Genomic DNA, 16,517 nt, shown 5'->3' on the forward strand with positions numbered 1-16,517 from the left:
CTCTAAGGCATGTAGAAACAGGGCTCGGTAGCATCGCAAATGGTTTGGAGTAGAGGGAAATGTGGGGTCTACAGGGCTTTTGAAGGCTCTTGGGATACTTCCCTGTGTCTGGCAGAAGCTCCCTTATGGCACCACCCTGGCTGTCCTTAGCAGCTGCATGAATCTCGGGGTCTTGTTAACTGACTCCCTGACAATAACTGTGCGAGGGTTTCCCTCTCTCCACTTGGGACCGGAGAACTAGCCCTCCAACTCAACAGTTCAGTCCCGTGACAACACAAGCCTAACTCTGGGGCTTGAGCTTTGCTACATGGTTGTGCTAACCCCAGTAACAGGTGGGGTCCTCGTTTTCCATTGTCATTGTGCCACCTGGGACCTGGGTGGTGGGGCTCTTGTCCTGCTTGTGAAACTTGAGACAACCTAAGCTTTTCTTCTGCAAGCTGTTTCCCTTCTTGAGCTGACTTTTCCTACTTTGGTTGCTCCACCATTAATGACAGTTTGTTATCAGGATCATTTTAGCTTTGGAGAGATGCACACGCTGGCCCTTTTTCTAATAGCTTCAGCTCTCACCACCACCATCGCCAGCAACTTGGTGTGAAGTCCATCTGAAAGCTTAGTTTAGTTTCCCCGGACTCTAACCTTGCCTTCTGACTCCAGGTTTTCCCCACCGCACTGGGGTGGCTGTTTTGACTTGTTAGTTGGTGCAGCTGAAGACACAGAGCCTCATATAGAGCTGATGGATGCATCCCCTCCTCTTGTCTTTTCAGAGCAAAACCTGGAGCGGCAGGTGTTGCAGACACAGTGCCGGCGGCTGGAGGCCCAGAATTACAGCCTCAGCCTGACTGCCGAGCAGCTCTCACACAGCATGGCGGTGAGTCAGGCATGGGCTCTTTACAGGCACCCCCAGAGAGGAGAAGTCTGCTCTCAAGAAATCAAAGCTAATGCCAGACATGGCAGCACATGCTTTAATCCCAGGAGGCAGGCAGATCTGTGACTGTGAGGCCAGCCTGGGCCACACAGTGAGATTCTACTTTAGAAATACGGAATAAAAAGATCTGCGGGGCGGTGGTGGTGGCCCACACCTTTAATCCCAGCACTTGGGATGCAGAGGCAGGTAGGTCTAGTTGAGTCAAAGGCTGCCTGGTCTATAAAGTGATTTCTAGGACAGCCAAGGCTACACACACACAAAGCTCTTGTGGCAGTGAGGTGTCTCCCACCCTCACCCAGAGGGACATGCACAAGGCTGGTCAGACCTGGCCGGCATCCAGAGTTTGAGCCATGTCAGCATAAAGCAGTACACGCTGGTTCTTTAGGAGCACATGTTGCTGGAAGAATATTCTAGCAATCCCCAGAGGTCACTCACTCACTCTGGTGTATGTACCAATGGTGTTCTGACGTACATCTTCTCCACAGGAGCTTCGGAGTCAGAAACAGAAGATGGTCTCGGAGCGGGAGCGGCTCCAGGCGGAGCTGGACCACTTACGGAAGTGCCTTGCTTTGCCCACCATGCACTGGCCTAGGGGCTACTTTAAGGGATATCCGAGGTGACGATTTCCCTTGCACTAGGCTGAACCTATAGCATAGAAATATTATCTATTTTATTACCTTGAATATTTAATATTTTTCACTGGGAGGTTTGAAGCTTACAAATTGAGAACGTGCCATGCATGAAGCGAAGAATTCCAGGCTCCAGCGAGGACGTCACCTTGACTCCAGTGTGATCGAGTCACCCTGTCTCAGCTAAGACTCAGTTTCTCTTTCTGATGGCGGTTTATTCCTTCTCCCCCCACATTCTTTGTATCCAGTACTGATGCCCACCATGCATGTGGCTGAGGGAGAGCCAGTTGGTTGTTTCTGGTGTTGCTGTGCCAAGAGCCCAGCTTGCTCTTGCTACGGCCCTGGGAGTGTTAACCCCTTCCTCCCAGGAGGAAAACTAACTTGCGCTGAGAAGGCTGGGTGTACACAAGCAAAGGGCTCACGATCAGTCACCTTCCTGCGCCATCGTCAAAGCCACAGGTCCCAGGAGCATGCAAGCCAGTCAAGGCTTCAACCTGGAACAGCTCTTAGGAAAAGAGGCAAACCCACACCCGAAGGTACCTTGTTTTCCTTGGGGAAGACGGGTGGAGCTGTCCACTGATAGCCCACCGACTGGATTGCTACCGCTGTGTGTGGCGTTTTCATACAAACATGTTTTGAGAGAAAAGTCAAAGGTGCTTCAGCCTTGTACTGTGTATATATTAAAAAAAAGTTTTGTATGTTTTTATTACTTTAATTATTGTTATAAAAAGCCTGCCATTTTTAATATGTGGTTTGGGGAATTTTGTTTGTTTTTCCTGTTTGGGGTTTCCTTTGTTTTTCTCGTTTTTGTTTTTTCTGGTTAAAAAAAAAAACAACCTGCTTCTAGTGTTTGTGCTGCTGCTGGTCAGGACATTAAAATGCTGAAGTTCCTTTTAGAAAATAGAAGAGCTCACCTGTGTCATCCCACATGGCAGGGCTGAGGGGCACCTGGGGCTGGGCTAGTCGTGTTCAGAGCATGAGTGACCCACATGCAGCAGGAGCTTGAGGCAGAGCTGTGGGAGCTGAGCTGTGACAGCACAGCCATGGCAGAGAGCTCAGTACCAGGGATCTCCCAGCTTCAACTCCTCAGTCAGGGTTGGCCAACTAAGAGAACCTCTTCCACTCCGCAGAGGATGGGGAGGGGAGGCTGAGCCTACCTTTGGCCACCAGGCTTAATGGTTGTATAAAGCAGCTTGCCGGCAGCCCCTGCCTGCCCGCCCCCTGCAGTTTGCTGTCTCCCTGCCAAGAATCTTCTAGTTAGTAGCAAACCCAGAGAAGAAAGTGCCACCAGTATTGTCAGCTGTCAACAAGTGCGGCTTGGCACAGGAGCAGCAGGTGAGGGGTGCTGAGGTCTCTGTCCTACAGCCAACTGAAGATGGGCTCAGGTGAGCAGAGGCTGCATGCCCTGGGACAAAGTTACTGAGCTCCTAACTAGATGCTGCTTGCGCTCACCTTAGTGTTCCTGTCCCAGTCCAAACTCCACACTGATGACCGGAAGCTTTTGCTAATCTGCTTGGTAATGGCTTTGGGAAAAGTAGACCCCATAACTTAAGGCGCACATACAGCCCCCTTCTCCTTATCTCACAGGAATTCCCCTGAATGAGTGTGTGACCCAATGTAAGAGATAACCTCCCAGGTGGGCCTGGGGCACAAGCTGAGCCACTGACCTGGCAATGCCTATGTCCCTTCCAAACGCCCTGGCCTGCCTGTGGAGCCCTGAATATTCCCATGCTCACAAGTAAAGTGACAATCAGAACCAGGTACAAGCCAGTAAGGTGGCAGGCAAGTATGCCACTCATACCACACACACGTGGTTCTCCCATCCCACATAGTCTGAGACACTGATGAAGGTGAAAACACAGCACACCCGTCCAGGTACCACACATAGTCCCCGGCAGCCTCTCCCAATCTTTCCCCATAACAGATCTGCTCTAGGATGGATGGACTAGAAAATTACTACGTACCTGGGAATCCTAGTCCTTGACCATGTCTTCCTACTTCACCTTCAAGGGATAGCTGCCATCTCTCCTGGCTGAGAATTCACCAAGCTTGTGATGAACCAGTCCAGTGTTAGATCCCATGGCTCCGTGTTTCATCAGATCAGATTTGTTCCACATCATCAGAGCCAAACTGGTAAGGCCTGCCATCATCCCAGATGAGGAAGCTAGGACTGTCAACACTTAGTGGCTAGGTACCCAGAGGAGCACTGCCCTACGAGTGGGGAATTGCAGCCATGCTCACAGCACTGCCAAATCTCAGTTAAACTGAACTGCAAACTAGATGCCTCCCACCCCTGCCCCCACGTCCAGAACCCAGCATGGAGATGGCCCGCACAGCAGGCTCAGCACCTCCGAGGTGTGCGCTAGCCACTTAGCAGCCGGCTGTGCTCTTTCAAGTACTCAAGCTTTGACTTCACTACTTGCCGTAGCCCGTCCCCACTGTCTGATCCAGTGCTTAACTTCAACCCTAGAGGCTGCCTTGACCTGAGGAGGCATCTCACTAGTTTTGTACTTGTGTGTGCCCTACGCCTCGCTGCTGGGGCGGTGGACCCTGGCAGGAGGGAGGACAGGTGCCTCGGTCACTCTAGGGGCAGTTTAGATGCTGTGAAATTAAACCCGTTCTAAGTGTACTTGTTTGAATTAACTGTATTGTAATATTATTTGTTGAATGTAGTAATTAGGTATTTATGAATATATTGCTGTAATTTCTGACAACATCCCAAAAATAAAATCTTCCTAAATCATGTTAAGAGGAAAACCTTTTTATATTAGTGCCACCACCCAGCCCTCCCCCCAGTTCTCCACTACACAGCTCTCACAGGTCAAACTTGAAGACGCTGAACTTAACTGAACATTTGCTGTGCATGGCATGTGCAGGAGTCCGTGCTCTTTCCAGAAGTCCTGGGCCACAGACGGGGAAGCTGGTGGCTTCTACAGCGATGGAAGCTGAGCTTTAGGCAAGCCGAGTTCCTCCACCCGTGTCCACACCCATCTCTCCAGAGCCTCTTCAGTCGAGCTAGAAGTCCTAAGACTGTGTACTCTCGGAGGGCTGGAGGTTTGTGCGGAGTTTGTACATGTGATTAAGTGCCTGGGTGAGGAAGGCCCCACTGCTGTTGATCTCCATCAGGGTCAGGTTATCCAGCTGAAACAAAAAGCCAGTGAGCAGAGGAAGTTTGGACTTCAGAAAACTAACCTCACTGAGCGGACACTTGTAAGCCAATGAGTCCAATGAGTTGTGTGCTCCTGGGTGTGAGGGTGAAGCCCAAAAGCCTGTGTGCACCAGGCCGGCTCTCCAAGAGCCATATCCCGAGTCCCCATGAGTTATTATTCAAAGCAGCTTCAAATCCCTGTTTACATGGCTGAGCAGGCAGAATGCCCTGACAACTCCCTGGAAGCATTCACACTGGCTGGCAGTGCCCACTGGCACTGGGCGGGGACAGGAAAGCCATGCCTACCTTGGCGTGTGCCTCCTGCTGTCGCACAAAGCTGTCAGCAGACACCCGGAGCTTGGCCATGCGTGTGTCCCACAGATCTTTGATCAGTGTCCGGATGGTGTCTGCCTTGGGAATGTTGTCGGAAGCACTGAGGATAACATAGACACACAGCACTGAAGATAACAAACACACAGTACTGAAGATACAGACACACAGGCAAAACAGATAGGAGCACTTGGTGAGCTTGCCCAACACAGGCACAATGGGTGCTTTAAAACCAAAGCTTGCGGCCCCAAACAGCTCAGCAGTTAGTGCTTGCTGCTCTTCCCGAGGATTCCAGTTCTGTTGCTGGCATCCGTCAGGCAGCTCACAACTGCTTATAAACCATAGGCCACAAACACCTGTGACAGACAGCCACATGTGTAGATAAACAAAGCTTGAGCCAGGTATGGTAGCACATGGCTGTAACCCTAGCACTCAGAGAAGGCTGAGGCAGGAGAACCAGAAGTTGAAGGCTGGGATATACAGCTAGAGACTCTGTTTCAAGGCGAGAAGGAAAAAAAAAAGCCTTGCATGGGCCTGGGAGAGTATTGGGCTCTGTTCTTTCCTCGAGGGTTGGGATGTCAGCAGGTAAGCTTGGTACCCAGTGTTTCCATTCATTCTCACTGTCCATGCCCAATGGCTAGACACAATGACAGATCTGACAAAGCGAAATGCTGAGAGCCAGAAGTGGTGACTACTCCCAGCACTTGGGAGGCTGAGACAGGGAGAATACCTGGTAACGGAGTAGAGTGTGCGACTCCAAAGCAACAACACAGGCTACAGATGGCTCAGTAATCAGCACACACTGCCCTTGAAGGGTATACAGTTTGGTTCCTAGCACCCATACCCGATGGGTCAAAACGACCTCTAACCCCAGCTCCAAGGGATCCCACACCTCTGGCCTGAGGACACTGACCTGCACTCACATGCACATACCAACACGTAGACACATAAAGATAAATCTTCAAAACGATAACACATTGGAGGTGCTAGAGAAGGCTAGCAGTTAAGAGCACTTGGTGCTCCTGCAAAGGGCTCAGTCAGTTCCCAGACACCTATGTGGGATGGCTAGACTCCCTGTAATTCCAGCTCTGGAAGATCCAATACTCTCTTGTCTCCTTGCAGCTGCACTGACATGCACATGCCCCACACAGACATATACACACATGTAATTAAAAAATAGAGCTGGGCGGTGGTGGCGCACGCCTTTAATCCCAGCACTTGGGGAGGCAGAGGCAGGTGGATCTCTGTGAGTTCGAGGCCAGTCTGGTCTGCAGGTGAGTTCCCGGAAACCCTGTCACGAAAAACAAACAAACAAAAAAGAATAGTGGAAAATTGGGCTGGGGACACTTCCTTTAGGTAACAACATTCTGTGCTATGTAACTTTATCTCAAGCTGGCTCAGGTCAGCAGATCCCCTGTTTTTACCAGTGACATAACCTCACTACCCAGCACCACAGGGGAAGAAAAGGGCAAGCTTTGTGCTAAGCCCTTTAAGTGCTCACAAAAGGCAGAGAAACGGGACTGCCACTGTGGGGAGCACAGGTTACGAAAACCACAGAGTAGCGGGTGTCTGCAGAGTTTAAGGTCGCAGTTAGTAACAACTTTCCTTTACGACATACTAGAAGCCAACCTTTGAAGAAAGAAGCTCACACAAGACAGAGGCAAGGGGACTCTTGTAGCCCATCACTAGGGGCTCTCCCCAGCCTGTCAACACAGGAGTAGCAGGCAGGTCTGTGGTATAGAATGATGAACACACATGTTCAGATCTGAGTGGTGGTGGCGCACACCTTTAATCCCAGCACACAGTGGGGGTGGGGGTGGGCACAGAGGCACGCAGATCTCTGTGAGTTCGAGCCCAGCCTGGTCTGGTCTATAGAGCGAGTTCTAGGTCTGGCTCCATAGCTACTGAGAAATTCTGCCTCAAAAAAACAAAACAAAACAAAAACCCTCCAGATCCTTACCAACTACCAAAGTAAAACTGGACCCCAGACCATCGAGATGGCTCAGCAGGTAAAGGTGTCAGTGGCTAAGCCTGGCAACCTGAGTTCAGACTCTGGAGCCAGTTCCTGAAAGTTGTCCTCTGACCTCCATATGCACTGCATACCATGCCGTACGCAGGTATCCACAAAATAAATGTTTTTTTACATTTTTATTTATATTCATTCATTCATTTTTTTCTCCAGACAGGGTATCTCTGTGTAGCCCTGGTTGTCTAGGAACTCTGTACACCAGGCTAGCCTTGAACTCAGAAATCTGCCTGTCTCTTCCTCTGAGTGTTGGGATTTAAGGTGTGTACTATCACCACCAAGCTGAAAAAATGTTAATTGGGTTTCTTAACTAAATAAATTACACAGTAAGGCTTTGGTTTTTGTTGTTGTTTTAAAAGACATGGTCTTCCTGTATAGCCCTGGGTGGCCTGCAACTCCTAAAGTAGACCAAACTGGCATCCCGAGATCCATCTGTCTCTACCCTCCACCCCTACACAGTGATGGGATTAAAAGTGTACTACCATACTCGGACAACAATAAGGTTCTTGGCAGAGTAGAATACACAGAACGTCAAGAAAAAGTTCTCTATACTGGTAGCACCAGCCTGGTTCCGAGCCATGCACCCAGATTTTCTCCTTTCCCAGACTGCCACAATTTCTCTCACCTCCTCAGGTCTCCTCACCACCACGGAATCCATGGCTCCGCAGCCCACCATGTACCCTTGTCAGTCTGCGTACCTCCAGCACGCGGAGCCCCAGTACCTTACAGCTCCTCCTCCCCTGCCGCCCTCTCCTCGCTCCTCTGGGACAGTCAGCTGCTCTCCTCACGCTTGTGTTCCCTCAGTGCCTTCTCTGGCCCCACCAGGCCCTGCTATGCCCCAAGGACTCCCACAGGCCCTGACTGTGACCAGTTCACAGGGTCACGTTTCCCTACCCAAAGGGGAACTCAGACCATGTGACCATGTTTAGAACAGTAAGTATATTGTTTTTTTGGTTTTTTTTTCCGAGACATGGTTTCTCTGTGGCTTTGGAGCCTGTCCTGGAACTAGCTCTGTAGACCAGGCTGGTCTTGAACTCAGAGATCCGTCTGTCTCTGCCTCCCAAGTGCTGGGATTAAAGGCGTGTGCCACCACCGCCCAGCCAGTAAATATACTGTTGTAGGAAGGAATGGGTGACCTACAGCCACCCATCCCTCTTGAGTTCACCTTTGGACATGCGGTGACACAGTTCCCTACTGCCCAGACGATCTAAGAGGGCGGCACAGTTCTGGTCTTGGTGCCAGATCTGCTTTTGAACCTGTTGAAAGGTGCGGTCCAGCTGGAGGCTCATTACGTTAGGTTCAGGCACCCGCCGCTTTCATTCAACAAACCTTCATGAAGCCCGTGTGGGGACAGTCCCTGCCTGTCTAGTACAGGCTGCATAATGGCACAGCCGGACAGCAGACGACAAAACTGCCCTGGAGCAAATGCCAGAACAGAGTGCTGCAGACACGGTGCTAGGCCAGGAGCTAGGGCAGTAGGACCACAAAAGCCCAGAGTTGAGAACCAAAGTAAGCAATATAGCAATACCCCATTATCAGACAAGCAAACCTGTTCTGCCGAAGATCCAATGGGAGCATAAACCTACAGACAGAGCTGTGAGAGGGGCGACAACGCCCGCCAGCTGTGACAGCCGTGAGCACTGACCTGAAACAAGCTAGAAGCTGCAGACAGGGAGCACCAAGCAGAAGACAGACAGCTGGGGCAGATGTAGACACACAAACCCAGAGCTTGCAGACAAGGCCCACACGAGGCCCTTGGCCACTCCTGTGACAGACACAGACACCGACACAGGGAACCAGGATGCACACACTTCCGGGCAAAGCTGGACTAAACGAAGCATGCGCACTGACAGGCCTGGACATACAGAATCCAAGGCGGGGAGAGAAGGAACAGGAGAGAACAGAGAGATAGCCTCATCACCCTGCATAGAGACACCTCTCCAGGTCACCTAGGTGAGAAACTGGGTGGCTGGGCCACCATGGGAATGGGTATGAAGAGAGGGCGAGAATCCGAGTCCACAGAGGGCATGCACGGCCTCGTGCGCTGACTCACTGATTGAGCAGGAGCTTGGTGATCTCCATGTAGTGCGGGCTGGGCACTGGGGTGAACGTCTCCTCCTTCCGCTCCTGATCTCGCATCTGCTCCAATTTCTCTGAAACGCAGAGTTCAATGTGCTTCACCAACACCATAACAAAGAGAAGACATGTGTTCTTTTGTTTCTCAAGACAGTGTTTCTCTGTGTAGCCCTGCTGTCCTGGCATTTGCTCTGTAGATGAGGCTGGCCTTGAACTCAGAAATCCATCTGCTCCTGCCTCCAGAGTTCTGGGATTAAGGGCATGCATCACTACTCCTGGCTGAAAAAAAGTTTGCTTTCTTTTATTTATTTATGTATATGAGTGTTCTGTATGTATGCCTGCACGCCAGAAGAGAGCATCAGGTCCCACTATAGATGGTTGTGAGTCACCATGTGGTTGCTGGGAATTGAACTCAGGTTCTCTGGAAGAGCAGCTAATATTCTTAGTCACTGAGCCATCTCTCCAGTCCCAAGAAAACTTTTTATTTTATTTTTTCAAGGCACGGTTTCCCTGTACAACAGCCCTAACTGTCCTGGAACTCGCTCTGTAGACCAGGCTGGCCTTGAACTCACAGAGATTCGCCTGCCTCTGCCTCCCAAGTACTGGGATTAAAGGCATGCGCCACTACCACCTGGTAGAAAAACACTTGTAATCTTACAATTTGCCCAGGTGCTAGTACTGCCTACATGGCCGATAAGCAACTACACTGCATACAAATGAGGTGGAAAATTCCTATCTTAGACGAGACGCCTTGCAAGCGCTGCTTGGGAAGAACAGAGTCTGATGTCACCACTACCCCTGAACCTCCTTCTGATCTATCTGCCTTCTACTCCTCTACTCACGTCTGTAGCCAATGACCTGTGACCTCTCAGTGCTGGAGTCCAGAGCTCCACAGGTGAGTCCTTGCCACACCCTAGGCTCACACTCCAGCCATCTTGTTCTGCCCAAGTGGAGACCCGAAACTCCTGGAGGACTTCCCCAACTCCTGCCTCTATGTCCCACTGTTCACATGAAGGACTTCCACCTGGACAGCTATCCAGCACCCCTAAAATGGTGGGCTCAGACTACAACATACCCTGGGCCCCCTCACTACCCTGAGTTCTGCCAACCTCACAAAACATCTAAGCAGAGCTGAGTCTCAAGCCGCAGCCAGGCATGTCTTAGCACCAGCTCTTAGGGTTAGGGAAGAGCTGGTGCTCCACACAGACATCAGCAAAGCCTGCTACCGCTCCCTTGAAAGCACCCAGGCCAGCTGCAAGCAGCCTCACCACACAGCCATGAAAGCAGTGATATGATTTTTCCTGCACACCTCACGCATGCCAGGCAGGCAGTCCACTACTAGACTGGACCCGCTGCACGGGATTAGTTTTCCTTCTACCCTTGAGTCAGATAAACACATCTGTGCAGTGTCTTCATCACTCAGACCGGCGATGCCAACCCTCTGGCCAGGATGTGGGACAATGTGATCTCATCTACATTTCCCAGGGATCCTAAAGTTGTAAACTGGCTGCTGCTTATCACTTCAGATCATCTGTCCTGTGGCCCAAGTCCCCAACAGGTAATATCTGTCTGCCTAAGGAAAACAAGCGTGCGGCAGAGCAGGCACCTGTAACCCAGCAACAAGGGAGGTGGGGACCCATTCTCAACTACACAGCAAGGAGGGAGCAGCCTGGGCTACCTGAGACCCTGTCCCAACAAGTCAAAGAGCAACACCTATCTACTGAAAGACTCAGACAAGAAAATTCCAACAGTCTCATTCAAAATCGTAAAAAATGGGAATGCCCTGGAGACTGGCGAGATGGCTCAGTAGATAAAGGTGCCTGTCGCAAGGCTGATGAAGGTGGACACAGGAAGGGCACAACTGACTCAAGTTGTCCTCTGCTCACAGGTGTGCCACGGCACACGTGCTCACACACAAACACAATGACGACTTTTAAAACTGGGAAATGGGCTGAGGAGACGGCTCAGCAATTAAGAGCACTTGCTGCTCTTCCAGAGGACTTGGGTCTGGACCCCAGCACTCATGCAGCAGCTCTGAACCCCACTTCCGGGGATCAGATAAACTCCTGTGGCCTCTAAAGGCACTGCATGCATGTGGCACACATGACCCACACATATAAAATAAAAATAAAGATGTATAAATGGCAAGTAACCCAAATGCCCACCCGCAGACCGGGCGAGCAGATGCAGAGTACTCACACAAGGGAGCAGCTAGGCAGGAGACAAGGTGCATGTGGCCATGGGGCCAACTGCAAGCCACACACCCACAAGAGAAGTCAGAGAAGCATGGCACATGATGTCATTCTATGAATGTGAAGTCCCAGAGCAGACAGGCCTCCTGCACAGGCTACCCAAACCAGCACCATCTGATTGCCCCTCACCTGGACAGCAAAAGCACAGAACTCTGCCCACCTCTCTGACTTTGGGCCTGGGCCAGCTGAAACCAGTAATGAGTCTCTAACAGATTCACACACAGAGGGGCTAAAGTTGCCCCCTGAGGCACAGGAACTGGGGTCTCCAGTTTCAGGACTGTGAGTCATCCACTCCTTTACACGGGGAGGCCTAAGTTCAAGCACATCTCTCTACCTGGGAGCGACTGGCTTAAACAGTCTGCTCGCATTTGCTTTCCTTTGCCACGACGAACACCATGACCAAAAACAAACTGGGGATGAATAGGTTTATTTGGCTCACTGATCAAAGTCCACCATGGAGGGAAGTCAGGGTAGGGACTCAAACAGGAACCACGAGGGAAAACTGTTCATTGGCTGGCTCAGTTTGCTTGCTTACACAGCCCAGGACCACCTGCCTAGGGATGGCACGGCCCACCATGGACTGGGCCCTCCGGCATGCATCAACACATTGCCTGACACACATGCCTATAGGCCAATCTAATGGAGCTGATGTTTCCATTGAGGGCGCTCGTTTCCAGGTGTGTCTGTCGAACTGACAACAAAACTGACCGTGACTAAGCTTTTTTCTAGGTCTTCTCAGCTGCCTCCAATCAAGCTCACGGGGGATTTTCAACACGTGATGCACAACCTCTCTCCCACCAAAAAAACAAGACCAAGAAAGACTGCAAAGGCTCATGAATGTCTTCTTTCATTTTTTTCTAACATCTTCAGAGACATCGTTAATCTACCATTATACTTCTGAATCAAACTGTACAAAGGGCTTTTAATAAAGAGTTGTGCAACCATCAATTTAATCTCATTATCAACTCCCCCCCCCAAAAAAAACCCATAACTCCATCACTTCCCCAGCCACCATTACCTAAGCAGTCACTATTCCGTGCCTGTGGTTCTATTTCTGACTGCCTACATAAACAGAATCATACGATCTGTAGTCTGCTGTGCCTGGCTTTTTTATTCAACATCCTATTTTCCAGGTTCATCCACCTTGAAGCATGTATCAGAAGCCCATTCCTTTACACGGCCGAATAATAACCCATTGTAGGGTGCCGGTCCTAATTTGCTTTGCTGTGCTATGACAAACACCATTAATCAAGCTGGGGAGGAAAGGGTTTATCTGGCCGGATGGCAGTCCATCACTGATGGAAGTGAGGGCAGGAACTCAAGCAGGAACAGAAACAGGAGCCATGGAGGAAGGCTGCTTACTGGCTTTCCTGTCCTCTTGTACAACAGCACCACCTGTGTAAGGGTAACCATACCAATAGTGGGCTGGGACCTCCCGCATCAGTCATTAACCAAGGAAACGCCCACAGTCATGCTCACAAGCTGGTCAAATGGAGGTAATTTCTCCGTGGGCCTTTCTCCGTGGAGGTTCCATCTTCCCAGGTGACTTGAGTTTGTGTCGATTTGACAAAACTAACTGCACATTTTCAGTCTTTGTAACAGAATTTCCTAGCATGCTGACACTCAATTAAAACAAAACGTGTCGGATCTCTGTGAGTTCCAAGCCAGCCTGGTCTACAGAGTGAGTTCTAGGATATCAGGGCTACACAGAGAAACTCTGTCTCAAAAAACAAACAACAACAACAAAAAAAAAAACTAAGAAAAATTTAAAATGCTTCTTTAAAGTTGAATCTCTGCTCCAGATATAAACTAAAATTTACTATTATTGTATGCAGTCGAGCGCATAGGAAACTCAGAGAACAGGAGGACTCGGGTTCTCTCCTCCCACGGTAGATTTTGGGGATTGGACTCAGGTTCTCAGGCTTTGCTGCAAGTGCCCTTACCCACTGAGCCATCTCGTCGGCCCCACATCTTTGACTTTAAGGCTAGGTAAATATCTAAAATCCAAATAGGAACTAGAAGTGTCACAAACACTACACATCAACGAGCCACTGGAACGAGTCGGCTGTCCGGGAACCCGGAACGAGGAAGGAGGCAGATCCAACAAGCCCGACCCACCCGGGCCCCAGGGAAGCTCACCTACATCCATCCACTCTGGAGGTAGCAGACGGCACTTCTGTCTCTGTTTCAGGTTAATGGCCAGCCACAGGGGCACTTCCACGGGTAAGCCGGGGTTGAAGGGCCCCAGGTCCCCCTGCAAGGACAAGGCAGACCCCAGGTGGAAAGGAGCAGTGACCTGTGCGTGACCCCGCGGCCGCAGCCACGTCCCGCCCGCCTCACCCCGATCAGGTAGATTTTGTCCAGGCTGAAGTTTGGGATGATGGTCACCAGTTCCTTCTCGGCCAAAAACTCCACCTCGGCGGCGTCCATGGTGAAGAGATCACACTTCAGATCCGTTTCCGTCCCTCCGTGTCTCAGAGGTCCAGCCTGGGCCGCGGCTTTCCCGCCACGACGCGGGGACCCGCCCCCGACACGCCCACCCTACCGGAAGACGGCCTGCGGCGACCTATAGAGACGTTGCGATCTTCGCAGCCGCGACAAGAATCTGCAGCTGGTACGAGCCCGCGGATTGGTCGGTCAGAGCGCGGCTGCACTCAAGCCCCGCCGAGAACTATAACAGGGCTCCGCCCTTCTCTGGTTCACCCTTTCCTATCCGCAGGCTCCAGGCTTCCTTAATCCTGGTTCGGCGGGGTCGTGAGTTAGTTACTCCCCTGATGGCCCAGCGCCCGGGACATCGCTACCCTCTCCCGGCCCTGCCTTTAGCCCCGTCCCCTCTTCTTCATTGGTGTTCAGTCCTGCCCCCACCCTCCGACCGCACACGACTCCTCCTCCTGCCCGTGCTCATGGCCCCGCCCCTACCTTCTTTAGTTGTGCGCGGCCCCGCCTCTTGCCCCTCCCCTGCCTCTCCTGCACCCGCCCCTTCCCCTACAGCACCTGCCGCAACCCGCTCCTTTGCAGCCCGCAGCAAGCTCATGTCACTTGCCTGCCTCCACTCTAAAAGGGTAGAGTTTTGGAGCCTTGTCTTCATCAGCCCTAAACGCAGATCCCGAAATAAACACATTCATCCCAAACTCAGCTCCGGAACCTGGGACATGGCTAACTGGTCCACACAGACACCATCTTGAGGGAAGGGTCTTCCGTTTAATTTTACAGTCTTTGCCCTTTCTGAACATGGGTTAATAAAAGCAAAAAATGGGACTTCCCTGTCTGTTCCTGTCTGATCCTTTGGGACAGAGCCCAGAATCAAAGTTGTAGCAAACCAAACAAATGTCAGGTGAGCCCTCTGAGGCGACAATTCTACAAACGTTTTATCATTGCGATTGCAAAAATTGAACCCTACTCCTGAAAAATGCTAAGCACACCCTCTTCTGCCGAGCTACACCTCAGAACCTGATGCCCTCAAGCCCTCTGTACAGTGGACCTAGGTGAGCCAAGAACGCTCAAATCCCTGAAAGTCTCCATGTTACTATGGCGCTGCAGGGAAATTCTGAGTCGAGTCTGGTGAGAAGAGCTGAACTATACAAAGTCCTGTAAGATACTCCAGCAGGGTGGCAGCAGATCAGGGTAGCTCACAGGGAGTGGTTAGTCTACAACTGGTAAGGGCAAGAGGGGCTGGACCCAAGTTTGAAACCAACCGGTAGTGATATTTTGCTTGTAATTTAACAAATAAAGCTTGGGGCTGGAGAGATGGCTCAGAGGTTAAGAGCATTGCCTGCTCTTCCAAAGGTCCTGAGTTCAATTCCCAGCAACCGCATGGTCACTCACAACCATCTGTAATGAGGTCTGGTGCCCTCTTCTGGCCTGCAGGCATACACACAGACAGAATATTGTATACATAATAAATAAAATTTTAAAAAAATAAAGCTTGCCTGAAGATCAGCGTGCAGAGCTAAGTCACTAGTTAGCCATAGAGGCCAGGCAGTGACACCTTTAATCCCAGCATTTGGGAGACTGAGGCAGACTGATCTCTGTGAGTTCAAGGCCACCCTGGGCTGTATGAGATTGTTCCAGTTTAAATGAGAAACACCTTTAATCCCAGTACTTGGGAGTCACAGGCCTTTAATGCCAGCACTAGAAAGGTGGAAACAGGAAGGGATATGGCTGGGCAGAAAGGAATATAAGGCAGGAGGAGACAGGAGCTCAGAGGCAGTCTGAGGATGCAGTCAGAGATGCAGTCTGGGGATGCAGTCAGGGTACGCGGTCTGAGGATTCAATGGGAGCATGCAGTCTGAGGATTCAGTTGGGGCACGCGGTCTGAGGATTTGTAGGGAAGGATTTTCCCCTTGCACTGGTAGAGGTAAAGACTCTCTAGTGGCTGCCTCTCTGCTTCTCTGATCCTTCAGCTTTCAGCTCTTAATATCTGACTCTGAGTTTTTATTATTAAGACCAATTAGACCCCCTGAACACAGGTGCCAGTGGTGTGGCCTGGGCAGTATATGGGGCAACTGGCAGTGGGACCAAGACTTAACTCTAATGCATGAGGTTACTTTGCAGAGCCCATTCCTTGCTCAGCCTAGGCACAGGCGGGGGAGAGGTTTTCTTTAGTCCTGCCTCAGTGAGGGGGATGAGACAGTCATACTTGATTTCCCAAGGGAGGCCTTAACCTCTTTGAAGAGCAGACGGGAGGTAGGGGGAAGGGAGAGAGCAGAAGGAGAAAAGGGGGAATTGGGATTGGTATGTGAAAAAATAATTAATTAATTAAAAAAACAATTAGGATGTGTGTTATGGAAATCCCCACCATTAAGCCCAGGGGTGAGTTGTAATCTGTTTCAGATTTCGGCATTTCAGAGGTGGAAGCAGAAGGGTCTCCAGCTGGGGCCATCCTGAGCCATACAGCATTAACGATCTCAAAACTAAAGAAACCCAAGGATGAGTGCATACCTTTGCGACAGAGCAGTTACCTCAGGTGTGCAAGGTCCTGCTGTAGTGGTTTGAATGAAAATGACTCCAGCGGCTCACAGACGCGAAGACTTGGTCCCCTGTTGGGGGAGCTGTTTGGGAAGGATTAGAAGGTGTGGCCTTGTTGGAGGAGGTGTGGTACTAGGGGTGATGTTATGGAAATCCACCACCG

The 16,517-nt window shown here is 50.8% G+C and overlaps 2 protein-coding genes across 9 annotated transcripts in view; one reads left to right on the top strand and one right to left on the bottom strand.

Moving 5' to 3' along the window:
* Gse1 (Gse1 coiled-coil protein) overlaps window positions 1–4,297 on the top strand; it is a 342,705-nt gene extending 338,408 nt beyond the window's left edge. For all 8 annotated transcript variants that reach the window (XM_075977458.1, XM_075977459.1, XM_075977460.1 and 5 more), the window contains 2 exons: window positions 765–868; window positions 1,411–4,297. In XM_075977458.1, coding sequence (XP_075833573.1) covers window positions 765–868; window positions 1,411–1,545 — 239 coding nt within the window. In that variant the 3' untranslated portion in view covers window positions 1,546–4,297. The remainder of the gene's footprint in view (window positions 1–764; window positions 869–1,410) is intronic.
* Window positions 4,298–4,432: 135 nt separating this feature from the next.
* Window positions 4,433–13,923, bottom strand: Gins2 (GINS complex subunit 2). Its single transcript, XM_075977470.1, has 5 exons — window positions 13,727–13,923; window positions 13,526–13,640; window positions 9,112–9,211; window positions 5,009–5,135; window positions 4,433–4,695 (listed from the first exon to the last, which is right to left on the bottom strand). The coding sequence occupies exons 1-5, from the start codon at window positions 13,814–13,816 to the stop codon at window positions 4,579–4,581; spliced, it is 549 nt and encodes a 182-aa protein (XP_075833585.1). The 5' UTR covers window positions 13,817–13,923; the 3' UTR covers window positions 4,433–4,578.
* Between the last annotated feature and the right edge of the window lie 2,594 nt (window positions 13,924–16,517).

The sequence above is a fragment of the Microtus pennsylvanicus genome, chromosome 6, assembly GCF_037038515.1.
Source record: "Microtus pennsylvanicus isolate mMicPen1 chromosome 6, mMicPen1.hap1, whole genome shotgun sequence".
In the NCBI taxonomy this organism is placed as follows: Eukaryota; Metazoa; Chordata; class Mammalia; order Rodentia; family Cricetidae; genus Microtus; species Microtus pennsylvanicus.